Below are 16,946 nucleotides of genomic sequence, written 5' to 3'. Positions count from 1 at the left end.
ACAGGTTCCTCTGCCATCATCTGTTCCTAGTCTCAGCCAGCCTGGATAACCAGCATGTGCCCACACCTGGCATGTGCAGAGGGGACTCAGGGAGCAAACCTGTCACCTCCTCAAGAGGGTCCAGCATGACAGAGAACACCAGTACTGCCCTGCTACCAGCTGGTTCCTAAACCCTTAAGTTTTTAGTCAGCCAAATATACTATACCAGACCTTTGGAAAGTATTGAGGCTAGCCTCATCTCAGAGTTAACTTTTATTTTGTGTTTCATTTTAAGTTTTACTCCATGAGGACACACTATTACCTTCACATTACAGGTTTGAGAACACAGTGAAAACTTCCCCAGTAAAAAGATGATATACCAATAAGAGAAAACAGCAGAGGAGCTCGAAAGTTGTTACTATAATTAACTACCTTGTAGTTAATTAATTTACACATTGTATTTCAAAAAGAAATGAAGAGAATTTGAAAATGAATAGGTATCATGTTCTCTTACATACCTGAAGAATGCCTCCATCTGTAATTAGAATGTTTTCTGCTTGCAGTTCAATGTTGGCTTCATCAAATATTAGAGTTCCACCTATAGGCCATACAAGTTTGAAGTTGATCACAAGGAAAAGTATTATTAAAAATTATCCATTAAATTAGAAATTAACATCTAATTTCTCATCCCTGTACTACTATTGCTATGTGTGTGACTTCACATCATCTCTTTGGTGACATGAAATATAAAAACTCAGTTAAGTCCCTTGGAGTTGACAGAAAATCAAATTCTAGGCAGATGATTTTTTCTCCCATTTGTTATTTTATGTGCTATTAAATATTGTAGCACAGTTATGCAAAATAGTTCTACAACCACAGGGCCTCAAGATATAAATGAAGAACAAAGGCAATAACACTGAAAGAAAGGTATGCTTTAGGAAACCATGCTAAGTGCACATTAGCTATGAACTTTTACCCACTATACTAATTTACAGTAGCAACAGCTACCGTCTAATTAGAATATTGAAAACATACTGAGGTGTACTTTTTATGAGGCTAATGTAAATTTGTAGATAGTAGAACTTTACTTGTCCCAAGGTCTAATATTTAATAACTGTAACATTGCTATTAGCCCACAAGTTACAAAATAAAAGCAATGCAGAAGATTTTCAGCAGCTAAAACCATTCTGACCAAATTTATGCACTAAATAAAGCCCAAGCACTTTACTCTTGCCAATTCATGTTTCTCTTACATGCAGTTGTAGCTATTTCTTTCTCTATAACAAAAATAAAATATCAAGGAACAGAAGGAACCCCAGGAAACCACTGATGGCAGGTTCACAGGCAAAGGTGAGTACAACCTGGCTCCCAAGGGGAGACGCTGGGGTCATTTAGGATAGAATTTATAACCCCTGGTACCTACTATACAGTGTTTGTCAAAGTAGAAAATAACTCTTGCTGTTGTGATCAATGCAACGCATGTGCATGGGTGAACTCATACCCCACTCGCCAAGAGTTACTGAAACACAAATTTCGTAAAACAATCTTTAACTTTAAAAGGTATTTATCCATATGTATTTGATAAAGTTTTCTTTTTTCTATTCTATTTTATTAAAACATACTGGTTGCAATAAATGATATAATACCATAACCATAGGGAGAGTGCAATACTCAATTTCAAAAACTCAGCCCTAGACTCTATTAAAAACAGGGCAATAATAGAGATGTTCATAATCATAGATTTTGATCACATTAACTTCAAAAGATACTACGCAGGCAAAGTTTAAAAACAGATTTCCAGAATTTACCCTGAATAAGCAACATTTTCAGAATAGGGGTACTTTGATCCAGCAAGATTGTCTGTCCTTTTGTAATAACAGCAAGTGACCCTTCCTCTGGGGGAGATCTTCCTCCCCATGAGAAGTTGGAAGACCAAGCATCAACATATAAGAAGTCCACATTATCCTGTAATAGAACATGACATATTTTTAAGTTTATAGGTTTTTGTCATAATCTTTTATATAATATCCCCAAATTTAAAAAAATGTAAAATAATAAATATTTTATTAAAAATAAAACACAGCCTAATGTAAATATATTCTAACTGCCTCATGGTTTATGTCATGATAATTATAAAGTGTACATTTTATTACCAATTACCCCATAAGTAGAATAATTAAAAATCTGAAATAATATTTTAGTAACAAGCAAAAATATATAAGTTACTTCAAATTTATTTTAGTCACAGCTCAGCTATCTTTTGGGGGACAGGGGTACATGAAGGTATAACATCCAGGGCCAGCCAATGGTGTGGTGGTTAAGGAGAATGGATCCCACATGGCCAACCGCATGGTTTGAGTCTCAGTCCCACCAACCTGAAAAACATGTCTGGTGCATGTGTGTGCATGCCCAAAATCCTGAGAGGAGAATAGAAGAAAGGGGCTTGTGTAATGGCCATCCCCCCCGGAGGATGCTTTCTCATTTTCCCTCTCTCTCTCTCTCTCTGGTGATCACATGTACTCTATATCAAAACTTCAAAACAAAACAAAACAAAAGAAAGAAAAGTAACACATCCATTACCAACCACCCAACCCATCCCCCCATTAATGCTGGCTTGCAGTTAATGGGATCACCACGCCCACCAGCACTATTACCACCTTGGCCCTGCCGATTCTGCTGACATGGACATGGAGTGGCGCCCACCCCGAAGGAGTATGGGCACTCGTCATGCAGATGATGTGTGTCTTGTTGGAATACTCAACATCACATTTAGCTTCAGCTATGGCGACTTGAACATCTTCCATGTTTTCACTATAAAGATAAAAGAGAAAACCAAAATATTTGTTTTTCTCAAGTTCTAGGTCATGATGTCAAATCCTTTCCTTTATATGTATTATTACAAAAGTAATGATCTTACTCTGTGATCCATCCAAGTGTGATTGACTTTTTTCAGTATTTAGACTTCAAAATATTTTTGAGAAAAAAATGCAAAAGATTAAGAGGCTAGGAAACAGGACTGTACAAACTAGCAGATATTTCAATCTTGGAGAAAAAATTGCCCAGGTTCAATTTATTGAGAAATCCTATGGTGGTCTCTAAAGCAGCACCTTCGTGAGAGACTTTCTAGGATTTTGTTTATCCCCCCCTAAAAAAAAAAAAAAAATTCCAGAGGGCGTGTGCACTCACAGGAAAAAAGACAGAGAGCAAAAGACAGAGGGCTTGTGAGAAAGCATCGTCCTCCTCGTGGGATGGCCATGCCACAATCCCTTCTCCTCCATTCTCCTCTCGGGATCTTGGGAGCGCATGCACACGCCACCGGGTCCGGGACACGAACCACGGTCGACTACGTGGGAGTCCAGCGACATAGCCATTACGCTAACTGCTGGTTCCCATGATATGAAGTTTTGAAGTGAACCTGGTCCACTTGAAGTATGTTCACTACGAAACACAAATCTGAGCCAATTCTTAAGAATATTTAAAGAGTATTTTTAAGAATAAGGAACTAATCAATAACCATGGAAAAATCTACATCTGATAGCTGCCCCCACTCCCACCCCAATCTCCTCAATGAAACAGGTCATGATTGGAGAAGAGGTCTTGGGAGTCACAAGGGAATCACACCTGTGATAGATTGTACTAAGATTTAGAACAAGCTTTTTGTTGTTGTTGTTCTTTTTAAAAAATTTTTTGCCATAGGGCACATGCACTCATCAGACTGTGAAAAACAGAGACAGAGAGAGGGAAAATGAGCAATCACCCCCTGGGAGGATGACTACTCTGCAATTCCTTTTCCCCCATTCTCCTCTCAGGATTTTGGGCACACACACACGTGTGCCCTGTGTAAGTTTCAAGCCTCTGCTTTCAGACTCTGACCTTGGTGGGCCATTTGGGAATCTGGCACCTTAACCACTATGCAACCTGCTGGTCCCAAAGGCAAGTTAAATATTTAAAATCTCTAAACTCCATCTCTTCATCATAAAATAGAATATCTCATAAAATATAGCAGAAAGTTTCTGTAGGTAGGAAGATGCCAGGCACAGAGCACTCAGTGAATGTTAGCTATTAGTACTATTTTGTGCCCTGACAGTGACTTATAACCATATAGGTTCATATTACATGACCACATCAAAGCACTGTCCTGGCATCCAAGAAAGCAAGTGTAATGACTTGAATGGAAATATGCACTGATACATGTGTGTAGGTGGTACCTGAATCCCGATCCCATGACCGTCAGTCTGGTGCCCCCTGCTGTGCTGCCTCTCTTGGGAGATATTTCAAAGATGAGCGGAGTCAGTGACATAGTGTAGGTAAATGGAGTTGTGGACTGTGACAGATCTTTCCCATTGACCACACTCACTTCACAAGCTTGTTCAGGGCCCTTGCCTATGAGAACAGATCAAATGAAGTAAAGCTGTGTCATCAGGCCATTATTTTCAGACCCTCCAAATATTTTCAAGATCATTTTCCTTTTCCATAACCTCTTTCCAATATATACAGGCTACATAAAAAGTAATACAGACTTCTAGCAATAGACAAACCATGACAAAGTTCATGCACATTATCAACGTGGAAAAAAATTGGACTGTCTGTCAGCTTCTTATTGTAGACAGTTCTATAAAACTGCCTGTTTGGTTTCCGGTCCTAAGGGATTGAGTATTGCAAATTTGAATAGGAAAACAAATGAACCACAGGGGCACTGATAACAACAAGGAGGGACAGCTGAAGGTTAGGTAAGAGACAGAAACCCCATATAAAAATGGAAAGAGCAGCAGCAGAGCCAGGGTTAAGACAAACAATGTAAAAACCTTGACAAATCTCAATAGCATAGCTGCATATTTTTATTAGTATTCAAACTCTGGTGTTGAAATCATAAATAAACTTAGTCATAAATGTTTACATTTTTATCAATATTCATCATTTAAGAAGTCAGAGAAAGAAGCAAAAATATTTAGGCTAGCTTCATCTAGTTTTATTAATATTTTTAAAAATATTTATATGAAGCATATAATTTGTTCATCTATAACAATCATGTCATTTAAATACTTCTTAAATTTTGTTAAATAATAACTAAAATTTGTTGTGCAAAGTACCAGATATTAAACTTCATAACAACTTGCTAAATTAGGGGTGTTAATATCTCCTTTTTAATTTTTTTTAAATTTATTATTTATTTATTTATTTACTTTAAGAGAGGTTTTTGCTATAGGGCATGCTCACTAGAAAGACAGAGAGAGACAGAGACAGAAAGTGAGAAGTCACTCCCCAGGGAGATGGCCATGCTATAATCCCTTCTCCTCCATTCTCTTCTCGGGATTTTGGGCACGCACGCACAGGCATCCGGTATAAGTTTAAGCCGCCAGGTCCGAAACTCGAACAGCGGTCAACTACAGGGGAGTCCAGTGATGTAACCATTATGCTATCTTCTGGTCCCATATTTTTTAAAGACAGGGTCTGGGTGTGTCATTATCCTTCTGCTTCATCCTCTTGAGTTTCTGGGATTGCAGGTGCACGTTTCTGCACCTGGCCTTGTTGTTGGACCAGGAATCAAACCTATGACTCCCATGTGGTCTGACTGTGTAATACAAAATCTTAGCAACATGCTAAGATGGTGACCGAAAAGTAATAGAGAAGTACAGAGGAAAAAATGGTAAGATAAGTTACAATACAAAAAATGTGGAAGTGGAATGCATTAAAAGGAAGGTATTTCAGAAATGTTATCATTTATGACAATGTGAATTTAAAATTTGTATTAAATCTTTTATTTTTTTTTAAATAATTTTTTGAAAAACACATAAACCTAGAAAACAAAGTCCTTATGAAATTGCTTAAAAAACTTGGACTAGCCTGTGACCCGGTGGCTATTTGAGCTGCATCCCACCAGGCTAACTGTATGATTCAAATCCTGGACCCAACGGCTTGAGAAACATGCCAGGCACATGTGCAGGCATGTCCAAAATCTCAAATCTCAAAAAGAGGGAGAAGTGGAGGAGAAGGGGTTGTGTGGATAACCATTCCTTGTGGGGGGAGATTGTTTTCTCACTTTCCCTCTTTCTCTCTGTGTCCAGAGACCACTCATGCTTTCTAGTGAATTTTTAAAGATTAATTCATTAAAATCAGGACAGTAGTAAAAATGGTTCAGTAACCTCAAAGAATCCAACACCTCGAAAAAAAAATCAGTGTGCAATATTTATAAAATTAATCATTTCTCAGATGCTGTCATTTTTTTTTCCTGACAACTTACCGTTACTTGGTGGAATTTCACATAATAATGTAGTATAATCAGATCTATTTCTGTCAATTGCACATTCTGAGCCACAAAGTAGTATAATTGAATTTTGTGGATTAAACCCAGTGCCTGTCACTGTCATGATTTGACCACCACCAAAGCTCCCTAGTGAAGACAAATAAAATGGGAAAACAAAGCTAATTAAAAAAAAACTTTCTCTGTGTACATATTTGTTTAACTTTAAAATCTGAAATAAAAATAAGCTACATTAAATAAAATTGCTCTTAGAATTAAATATGTTCTATTATTACATTAATACACAGAATCTTTTTTTAATTGTAGTGTTTTATAAATCTCCACAGAGTAAATGTCTCATCTGGTAATTAACTAAAATTTTATTTAAAAGAGATGTCATAAAGAACTTCAGAGAAGTCGAAACATACTTGGAAACTATAAAGTTATTATTTAATTGACTACACTGATTATACTTTCTAAAGGCTTTTAACCATTAAAATAATTTTCAACTAGAAAAAGATACTCATTTATGCAGACACAATTACATGCCAGTGATGTTTAAACATGATTTTTAAAATTTCCACGAACACCCTGGTCATTTTAAGTAGGGCTAAATTTTAAATAAATTATATAGGGCTAGGAGAAATATAAGGTATTAAAATAATATTTGGAAATGATTAATACTTCTGAGTGCTTATTTGTTCTATACATGAACAAAAATGTTCTAGTAAGTATAAATTTTAGCAGTGTTTGAAGAACATATTTTTTTCCAAATAAGATAGATGTTGATTGAGACAATGTAAAATATTTGCAGCTTCCTGCATATTCATGAGTACCTTGGCTCGGATGTATATTTTGAATATTAAGTGGGTATTCAAATACAACCGTGGACACGGCGGAGCCTTTTGTCTTTCGATGCATCATAACAGGAAAGGTCCCCCCAGCGTGTTCTCCAACGATGCACCGCATGGCACTGTCATTGACCAGGATTAAGGCACACTGAGCGTTATTTATCATCACCACAATTTCCATGATATCAGTGCCAAAGTTAGATCCAGTAATCTCAACTTCGGTTCCTGGTGGTCCTTCAAAAAAGCACACAATTTAAATTTATCTAAATTTTAACACTTACACATTTAGAGATATACTTCTTTAGTTCTATGAATAAAACAAAACTCAGTGTTTTAAAATAAATACAAACAATAACAATACATGCTGTGTCATATATATTTTGACTACAATATGCACTATCATGTTGGTTGTTAAGTGATTTATTTCAATGACCATTTCTATCCTCTGTCCATTCTACTGACATTTAAATCACTAGTTCAGATTAGTAGAGAAAGGAAAGGGAGGGACCAGCAGTTAGCGTAATGGCTATGTCGCTGGACTCCCATGTATTCGACCGCGGTTCGCATCTCGGACCCAGTGGCTTAAAACTCATGCCGGGCGCATGTGCGTGTGTGCCCAAGATCCTGAGAGGAGAATGGAGGAGAAGGGATTGTGATGTGGCCATCCCCCCTGGAGGGTGATTTCTCACTTTCTGTCTCTCTGTTTCTCTCTGTCTGGCAAGTGCATGTACCCTATAGCAAATAACCTCTCCAAAAAGAAAAAAAACCACATATACAGACTCTTTTGGGAACCAGCAGATAGTGTAATGGTTACACTGTTGGATACACAGTCAACCACAGTTTGAGTCATGTACTTGGTGGCTTAAAACTCATGCTGGGCATGTATGTGTTGCATGCCCAAAATCTCAAGAGGAGAAAGAAGAAGAAAGGATTGTAGCATGGCCAATCCCCACAGGGGGGACATGTGTGTGAGAGAGAAATTTCTCACTTTCTGTATCTCCAGCGAGTGCACACGCCCTGTAGCAAAGTCTCAAAACAAAAACAAAAACAACCCCAAAAACCAAAAAACCCAAACAAACAAAACTATATAAATATAGATAGACAGATAGATAGATAGACATAAACTTTTTATCTTTTAAGAATGAAGAGGGGACCAGCACGTGGCATGGTGGTTAAGGTGCTGGGCACTCCCACATGGCTGACTATGGTTCAAGTCCTGGACCTAGAAGCTTGCTTTCTCATTTTCCCTCTCTCTCTCTCTTGACAAATTTTAAGAAAAGATTAAATGAATGAATAAATAAAACTAAATAAAAATAAATCTTAAAAAAAAAAGAATGTTTGAAGAAAAAAGTTAACATCTTTTTTTTTTTTTTTTAAATAAGGTTTTCACCATTCAGCATGTGCACATGCGAGAAAGAGAGAGGGGAAGTGAGAAGCCACCCCCAGGGAGGATGGCTGCACCACAATTCCTTCTCTTCCATTCTCCTCTCGGGATTTTGGGTATGCACAAACACATGCCAGGAATGATTTTCAAGCCTCTGGGTCTGTGGCTTAAAACTCAGAGTCAACCATGTGGGAGTCCAGCACTTTGACCATCATGCAGTGAAGAAAGCCATGCTATGAAGGAGAGACATTGTTTGTCCCCACTTAATGTATACCGAGTGGCTGCACTCTATGACTGAAACTAATTGTCTAAAGGATATAGAAACACAGTATATAGATGAAAATACCAGATATAGTGTGTGTGAAAGAGGAGGGTCTGAGGAAGGACATTTGGGGAAGGGACAGGGAGGCAAAGCATTAATGGCACAAAAAGGTGTGGTATTATCTGTTGAAGATATTTCGTAGTTTTATCAGCAGTACTAGGGAGAGGTGTTCATCTGTTGAAGTATCCATTTTGTAAGACAAATAATAATATGATTGAATGTATGGAAGAAAATTAAATGAAAAAAATAAAAAGAGAAAAAAGAAAAAAGAAAGGAAAGGGAAGGGAGGAGAGGGAAGAGGAGAAGGATGTCTGGATGTCTGAGCAGGGTACAGTGAGTTAGGGCATATTTTTAAAATGAGGCTTACATGTTTTACTTCTGGTACATTCCTGATTAGTTAGCAACTCCTTTGGAAGTGGACTGTATTTTTCCTAATTCAAATATTTTCAATATATATGACTTGATAAACAAACTAAGATATGTAAATAGGTATAAAGATAGTAAATAAAGAAAAATGATTAATTTTGAAGATTTATAGGCAAATATTAATATTAATCTCTTGAGTAAATGTACACAGAACAAAGTATTTCTTTCTTTTTTTTTTTTTGGAAAGGTTTTGCTATAGGGCATGTGCGCTCACCAGACAGACAGAGAGAGACAGAGAGACAGAAAGCAAGAAATCACCCCCCAGGGGGGATGGCCACCGCAAACCCTTCTCCTCCATTCTCCTCTCAGGATCTTGGGCACACACACACACGTGTCCAGCATGAGTTTTAAGCCACCAGGTCCAGGACTCGAACCATGGTCGACTACATGAGAGTCCAGGGACATAGTCATTATGCTAACTGCTGGTCCCAGAACAAAGTATTTTGATCTGTCTGTCCCTTTGTTTCCTAATTTTGTAAATGTACACTGAGGGCATTAACTGTATATAATTTTTCATATGTATTCAATTGAATACTTGCATTCCCACATTTAAAAATATTTAATTATCTTTTTTTTTTTTTTTTTTTACTTTTTTCTTTAGTTTTTGCTATAGGGTATGAGTGCTTGACAGAAAGAGAGACAGAAAGTGAGAAATCACCCCGCAGGGGAATGGCCATGTTGCAATCCCTTCTCCTCTCCTCCATTTTTCTCTTGGGATTTTGGACATGTACACCCTCATGGAGTGATTTTCAAACTGCTGGGTCCAAGACTTGAATCCCACAGTTGGCCATGTAGGATCCAGCTGACTCAACCACCACATCACCTTTTGGCTGCTGCGTAACTACATTTTAAATGAATAGATATTAATCAATGTAACTATTACAAATGTAGAGCCCTAAATTAGCACTTTGATTTTAATTGAAGTAGTAATAGTAAGGACTACAGAATTGCTCATAGCAGGATTACTGAAATATAAATAATTATATTTATAAATCATCATTATATAGAACATAAATGTCAATTAGATATTTCATGTTAGATGCTAAAAATGTTTAGTCTTAAAATTTTAATTTTGTTTAATTTTATACTTCAAAGAGAGCAACGTTTTTTAAGTGTGATCTATTGCCTGTTTTCTATACCGCTCAGTTTTTGTTTGTTTACAGCTCTCTTATTCTTCAAATAGATTGTTTTGAAAGAGACAGTCAAAGAAAGGGGGAGAAGAAAATGGTCCATAGACATAAAGAACATATACTATTACTTGTGATAGTTAAATATGTGGGAAAAAATATGTCATTGTTATTATATTACTTCTAATATTATAAAAGAATTTTCTTCTAAATGAGCAAACTTGATATGTTAAAGAAAATTTCAACAACTAACTTCTTAGTCTTTACCCAAACCTGATACATTTCCCTGTTATGTAAGTTTTTTTAAAATTTATCTTATACATTCAATTACTGTACATCACTTGGCTTATAAAGTGAATTTACCCAACACAAATACACCTCACACCAGTCCAGGTGAGGATACTATACATGTTATCATCAACAAATAATAATCCATATACATGTCTTATCTCTCTATTTTTTCTCCTTAATTTCTTTCATAAAACTCTCCACCTTCTCCTACCTTCTTCCCACACAGTCTATAGTATGTATAATAATTTTCCATGCTTCTATGTCCTCTTATTTTAAAAGACTTTTTTAAAAGGTCAGCATTTAATAAAGAATTTATTAAATGTACTACTCTAAGTTACATTATATTAATGCACTTCTTTAACTTCGTAAGGTGGACACCTGCATATATAAATAAACTGATGTTTGGGTCAGCAGGTGGCATAGTAGTTAATGTGCTAGACTCCCACATGGCTGACCGTGGTTTGAGTCCCAGATTCAGCGACTTGAAACTCATGCTGGGTGTGTTTACATGCATGCCCCAAATCCCAGGAGAATAGAGGAGAAGGTACAGTGATGTGGCCATCTCCCTGTGGAGTGATTTCTCACTCTCCCTCTCACTGTCTCTCTCTGTTTCTCTGGTGAGTGCACGCCCTGTGGCAAAAACCTAAAATAAAAGTGAAAACGATGTTTAAAAATCTCATCCAGGGGCCAGCAGACACATATGGTGGTTAGAGTGCTGGACTTCTACATGGTCAACCACAGATAGAATCGTGGATCTAGCAGCTTGAGAACACCAGGCAGATGTGCATGCCTGCCAAAATCCTGAGAGGAGAAGGAGCTGTGTATGGCCATCTGTCCTGGGAGCTTGATTTCTCACTTTTTCTCTCTCTGTATATCTCCTTGTCTTTCTCCTGTCAGGTGAGTACATGCACCCTATGACAAAAACAAACAAACAAAAATATCTCATCCACAGTTTCCTGAGAATTAGAAGAACCAACGTTTTAACATGAGTATCAGGGCCATGCTGTTAACCATTATTCCAGAATCTGCTACACAGATGAAAGCTCCCCAACCCAATAGCTTGATAAGAAGCAGCAAAGTATGACAAAGGACAAAGAAGACATCTCAATTTGTTCTTAGCTTAGAAAAACATCATGCTAAATAACTAAGTAAACCTTATAATATTTTCTTCATCTGAATGGACCAATGACCACTTTTAAAAAGAATTCTGTTGTGCTAATAATAACTGGGGTTTTACTAAAATAATGTACTCTGAAGAACTGTCAATGTCAGTAAGCTTGATTATTATGAATTTTAACAGATGTTTCATGTGCCTATCAATTGTTTTATTTATTTTATTTTAATTATTGTTATTATTATTTTCTATAGGGCACATGTGTTCACCAGAGAGAGACGAGAGGAAGACAGAGAGAGAGAAGAAGCCACTAGGTCCAGAACTCGAGCCATGGTCAGCCATGTGGGAGTCCAGCACTTTAACCACTATGCCACATTCTGGTCCTATGCCTATCAATATTAGTGACATAAATTAATTACCAACTTAATTTTGTTCCTAAACAGAATTTGAAATTTGGCTAAAATATTTATCCCAAAATGTTTTTAAAAATCATAAAATAGAGACTACACAGAACATGAAATCCACGAATTTAAGTTATGTTGTCTAAAACCAAATCTTAATAATTAAAAAAAAATATTATTCCCAGGGGGACCAGCAGTTAGTGTAATGGCTATGTCGCTGGACTCCCACGTAGTCGACTGTGGTTCAAGGCCCGGACCCGGCTGCTTAAACTCACGCTGGGCGCGTGTGCATGTGTGCCCAAGATCCTGAGAGGAGAATGGAGGAGAAGGGATTGTGGCGTGGTCATTCTGGACTGGATGGTGATTTCTCGCTTTCTGTCTCTCTGTCTCTATCTGTCTGGCGAATGCATGTGCCCTATAGCAGAAACCTCTCAAAAAAAAAAAAAAGTATATTATTCCTGGTCAGCAGGTGGCACAGTGGTTAAGGCACTGGATACCCACATGATTGACTGCAGTTTGAGTCCTGGATCCAGCAGCTTGAAACTCATGGCAGCCATGTATGCATGCACGCCCTAGATCCTGAGAGCAGAATGGAGGAGAAAGAGTTGTGGCATGGCCATCCCCGCTGAGGGGTGATTTCTCACTTTCTGTGTCTCTGTCTGTTCAGCAAGCACATGCTCCCTATTGCGAAATCTCTCTAAAAAAATCATGACAACTCTATACTAACAAACATTGCTGATAATATGATATCAAGATAATAGAAAGGAAGGTATTGGAATACCTCTATTTGGCACAATTCCTCTGAGAAAAGGAGTATCCTCCAGTGCATATGTAAATGACAAAGGTGGATAAGCGATTGTATTCACAAAGATCTTCACAACAACCATTCCAGCTGCCCCTGCTGAGGTGTGGCAGTAGACATTACTGCTGTTGACAGAAATAATTTGACAAGGGTTATCCCCAACAGTGACTGTGATGGTCCCAGGGTAGAAGCCATTTCCAGTGATCACCAAAGTAGTTCCACCACCAATGCTTCCAGAAGCCGGTGAAACAGATGCCACTGCGGGGCTGTTGACAGTCAGGTTTCCCCGAGCTAGACCTTTTGTTCCCACCACAACACTAAGAGAATGCAGTCCAGCTGGGAGAGGAGTCACTAGCACAGTGATGTTATTTTCATTCACATCTATGGCTCTCAACTGTTGATTTCCAATGAAAACAGCAATCTCCTCCAATATAGAACCAAAACCTTCTCCTTCAATAAGAACTTTTCCAGAGCCTTTGATAGAGTTAGGGAAGACTCCTGTTACACAAGGAGCGATGCTTTCTAAGTATGAAAAGCTGCAGTTCCCCTGACACTGGGCAGGCACTCCATGAATGAGAAGATCTACAGCCACAAGTTGCTGGGGAGCAGGAGAAGTTTCACATTCAATGGCTGTGTAATTCACTGACAGAACTTTACAGGGGAAATGGCCCATTAGGACTTGGACACCTGCAGGAGAAACTGCAAATCCAGAGCCTTCGATGATCACTCTTGTCATTCCTGTAGTTGATCCTGCACTTGGCAACACCTTGGCGATGTGCGGCAAAAGTACGAATCGCCTATCAAACTCATCCGACAGTGTGCTGATAGCAATGCCCAGGTTGTAGACGGTCAAAGTGACAACTTCCCTGATACCAACATCCATTGAGTTTTGTGGATCAATATGACATGTAATAGAATTGTCACTGCTTTCTTCCACAACACAGGGGTAGCTTCCAATTGTAATCTGAAAGTTAAATGAATATGAAATAAAAAAGTAAATACATTCATACTAAAATGAACATAAATTTTGTATTATCAATAACTATAATTTTAATAGACAAACTTCATTCCTAAAACAATCTAAATGTCCATTAACTGATGAATAGTTAAATAAAATGTAGTATACTGGGGTAAGTAGGTTGTGTGGATGTTAAGGTGCTAGACTCCCACATGGCTGAGAGCAGTTTGAGTGCCAGACCTAGCAGCTTAAAAATCATGCCAGGCATGCGTGTGTGCGTGTGCCCAAAATCCTGAGAGAAGAATGGAGGAGAAGGGATTGTAGTATGTCCATCCCCCTGTAGGAGTGATTTCTCATTTTCCCTCTCTCTGTTTCTCTATTTTTGCCCTACGGCAAAAACCTTAAAAAAAAAAAAGTAGTATACCACATAATGGAATATCATTAGATCATAAAAAGAAACGAAGTACTGACACATAGTCCAACAAAAACCTTGAAAACATGCTAAATGAGAAAAGCTGGTTAGACCAGACCAGGGTGGTACAGCAGTAATGCAAATGCCCCGTAAGGCTTGAAGCCATGTATGGCTGGTCATGGGTTCAAATCCCTGAGTTGGCTTGAAAGCACAGCAGGCATACATGTGGGGACCCAGGATCCTGAGGAACTGGAGGACTGGAGGATGAGGATGACCGCATGATGACACCTTACTGGGGTTCTTCCTCTCTCTCTCTCCCCCACCCTCTGTCACGTGGATGCATGTGCTATCATAAAAGAAAAGTAAAAAGCTATTCACAAAAGATCACTTAGTGTATGATTTTATTTGTAAGAAATGTCCAGAATAAGCCAATCTAAAGAGACAGAAAGTAGGTTAGTAGCTGCATTAGCCATGGGTGGATGGAGGTGTTATGGGCAATGCCTAAGGCTCCCTTGGCGTCCTTTTTAGAGTAACTAAATATTCTAAAATTTATTGTGGTGGTGGGTGCACAATTCTGAATATGTCACAAGCTAATTAATTGAACATTTTGAATGCGTGAATTGCATGGTATGCGAATTATATCTTAATAAAGTTGTAAAAATTAAATTGAGAGATTATGGTCAAAGCATGTTCCTTTTATTGAGTATATGGAAGTACAAAGGACTGGGCGCATGAGTGTGAGTGCCCAAAATCCCAAGAGGAAAGCGGAGGAGAGGTATTGCAGTGTGGTCATCCCCCCTGGGGTGAGAGTTCTCGTTTTTTGTCTCTGTCTCTCTCCATCACTACGGCAAGTACACATGCCCGATAACAAAAATCTCTCAAAAAAAGAAAAAATACAAAGGAAATTTTATATTCTTACCTTATTAGCACATGTGAGATTACTGAAGCCATGTCCAATAATTGTTATCAGTTCATTGACTGTTCCAGCAGATGGAGTAATGTTGCTTATAGATGGTGAAAAACAAGTTGAAAGCTCAAAGAGAAATCTATTTGAATTTTTAGCCCTGCTATTATGCGGGCCACACACGGGTTCAGTTGCTAAGCAGCTTGCCACAGAGCTCCCCAAGTGCAAATTCTCAGGTCCTCCTTTAGACAAAAGAACTGCCTGTAAGTCATGGCACACACCCTAAAACCACAGCTGTATTCAGACTGAATTACTCTTTATATTCATAATGGTAGGTTAAATTCTGGTATATAATTTTTTTTAATTATAAGAGGATCTTAAGCTTTACAAAAGTATTCAATATCTAGACAAAGATGCTACAGTAAAGAGAGAACAGTGACTATAAAATTAATTTCCTTTTCACTTTGCCAAAGGCCAGATCCTATGGGGAAAATAAATAACATCACCTAATATTTGGTATTTTATGACACAGAGGGTCAGAACTCTTTCATATAACATCTTATTTGAGGCACATAAAGATTTTGGAGACTGGCAGGACGACATTAACAGAATCCTTAGTTTATAGGATAAATTCCATTCTCATAACAGCCTAAATGTATTCAAGGTCACGAGGAGAGTAAGAGACAGGATCACAGTTAGACCCGTCATCTGTCTCATGCTCCAGGAATTATGTAAACCTGGGTCTCTGAGTAACAGTTTCCATCTTTAAGCATCTTACCCTGAGCATATGTGGCTTCAGTGCTACCCACAAACAGGTGCAGGGGAATGTGCCTGGTTTCAGCTGGTAAAACATTAATGACTCCTTGGAGAAAAATGGAGTGAGCCTCATCAACGTACCCACTGCTATAATAATGGATTCCAGGTGAAGTAAATTGGTAAGAAAATGAACCTGCCATAGAATAAGATTGTGTGAAAATAAATACAGGCAATTAGTGCGTCTTTGCAAAAGGGGAAAAACATTGCAATGATCATTTAAATGCACATGCAGATGACAGGTTTCTTATTTTTCCCATGTATGATATTTCAATGGGCAGTAATAAAGAAATGACTCACTGACTATAAAAGAGCTATCTTGTATAATGAAATTATAGTCCAGGAAGACAAGATACAGCATTAGTTTTCCAGGAAAACATGGAAAGTCTGGCATAATTTACCAAAAACTCAACATGAAATTATTTTTGAAAAGCCTTAGATTTTGTTCATGAGTGAAAAATCCAAACTGCTTAGAACAACAGAGGTTATCTAAAAGTCACAATTTACACAAAATTGTTCTAGGAGAAATACTAATTTTAAAGCCAATTCTGGACAAGAGAGTTCATCACTTGCTATCAGATTGGTCTGATTAAAACATATATTCCTATTTTCAATGTATTTTGCTATTTCAATATAGTTTTCGAATGGCTCAGTATCACAAAATCAGTAAAGATATTTACAAGATTATAACTCATTTTAATACATATAAAATACCTTGCTGTAGCCAACGAATGGCATAGTAGTTAAGGTGCTAGACTCCCACATGGCTGACATGGTTTAAGTTCCGGACCTGGTGGCTTGACAATCACTCAGGGCGCATGTACATTTCCTCAGAATCTCAGGAGGAGGATGGAGGAGGAGGGATGGTGGCATCACTGTCCACCTGGGGGGTAATTTCTCACTTACCCTCTCACTGTCTCT

At 37.9% G+C, this 16,946-nt stretch overlaps 1 protein-coding gene across 1 annotated transcript in view; it reads right to left on the bottom strand.

The window, feature by feature from the left end:
- Positions 1 to 479: 479 nt before the first annotated feature.
- The window catches only part of LOC102480137 (fibrocystin-L), a 98,844-nt gene continuing 82,377 nt past the window's right edge, over positions 480 to 16,946 (bottom strand). Inside the window, exons 36-44 of the mRNA XM_006167933.2 lie at positions 15,991 to 16,161; positions 15,228 to 15,454; positions 12,918 to 13,902; positions 7,057 to 7,305; positions 6,221 to 6,370; positions 4,188 to 4,362; positions 2,637 to 2,790; positions 1,788 to 1,944; positions 480 to 577 (exon numbers count right to left, since the gene is read on the bottom strand). Coding sequence (XP_006167995.2) covers positions 480 to 577; positions 1,788 to 1,944; positions 2,637 to 2,790; positions 4,188 to 4,362; positions 6,221 to 6,370; positions 7,057 to 7,305; positions 12,918 to 13,902; positions 15,228 to 15,454; positions 15,991 to 16,161 — 2,366 coding nt within the window. The remainder of the gene's footprint in view (positions 578 to 1,787; positions 1,945 to 2,636; positions 2,791 to 4,187; positions 4,363 to 6,220; positions 6,371 to 7,056; positions 7,306 to 12,917; positions 13,903 to 15,227; positions 15,455 to 15,990; positions 16,162 to 16,946) is intronic.

Source organism: Tupaia chinensis, unplaced genomic scaffold (assembly GCF_000334495.1).
Source record: "Tupaia chinensis unplaced genomic scaffold, TupChi_1.0 Scaffold145257_1, whole genome shotgun sequence".
Lineage (NCBI taxonomy): Eukaryota > Metazoa > Chordata > Mammalia > Scandentia > Tupaiidae > Tupaia > Tupaia belangeri.
The sequence above is the reverse complement of the archived record's forward strand: the minus strand, read 5'-3'. Positions and strand labels throughout refer to the sequence as shown.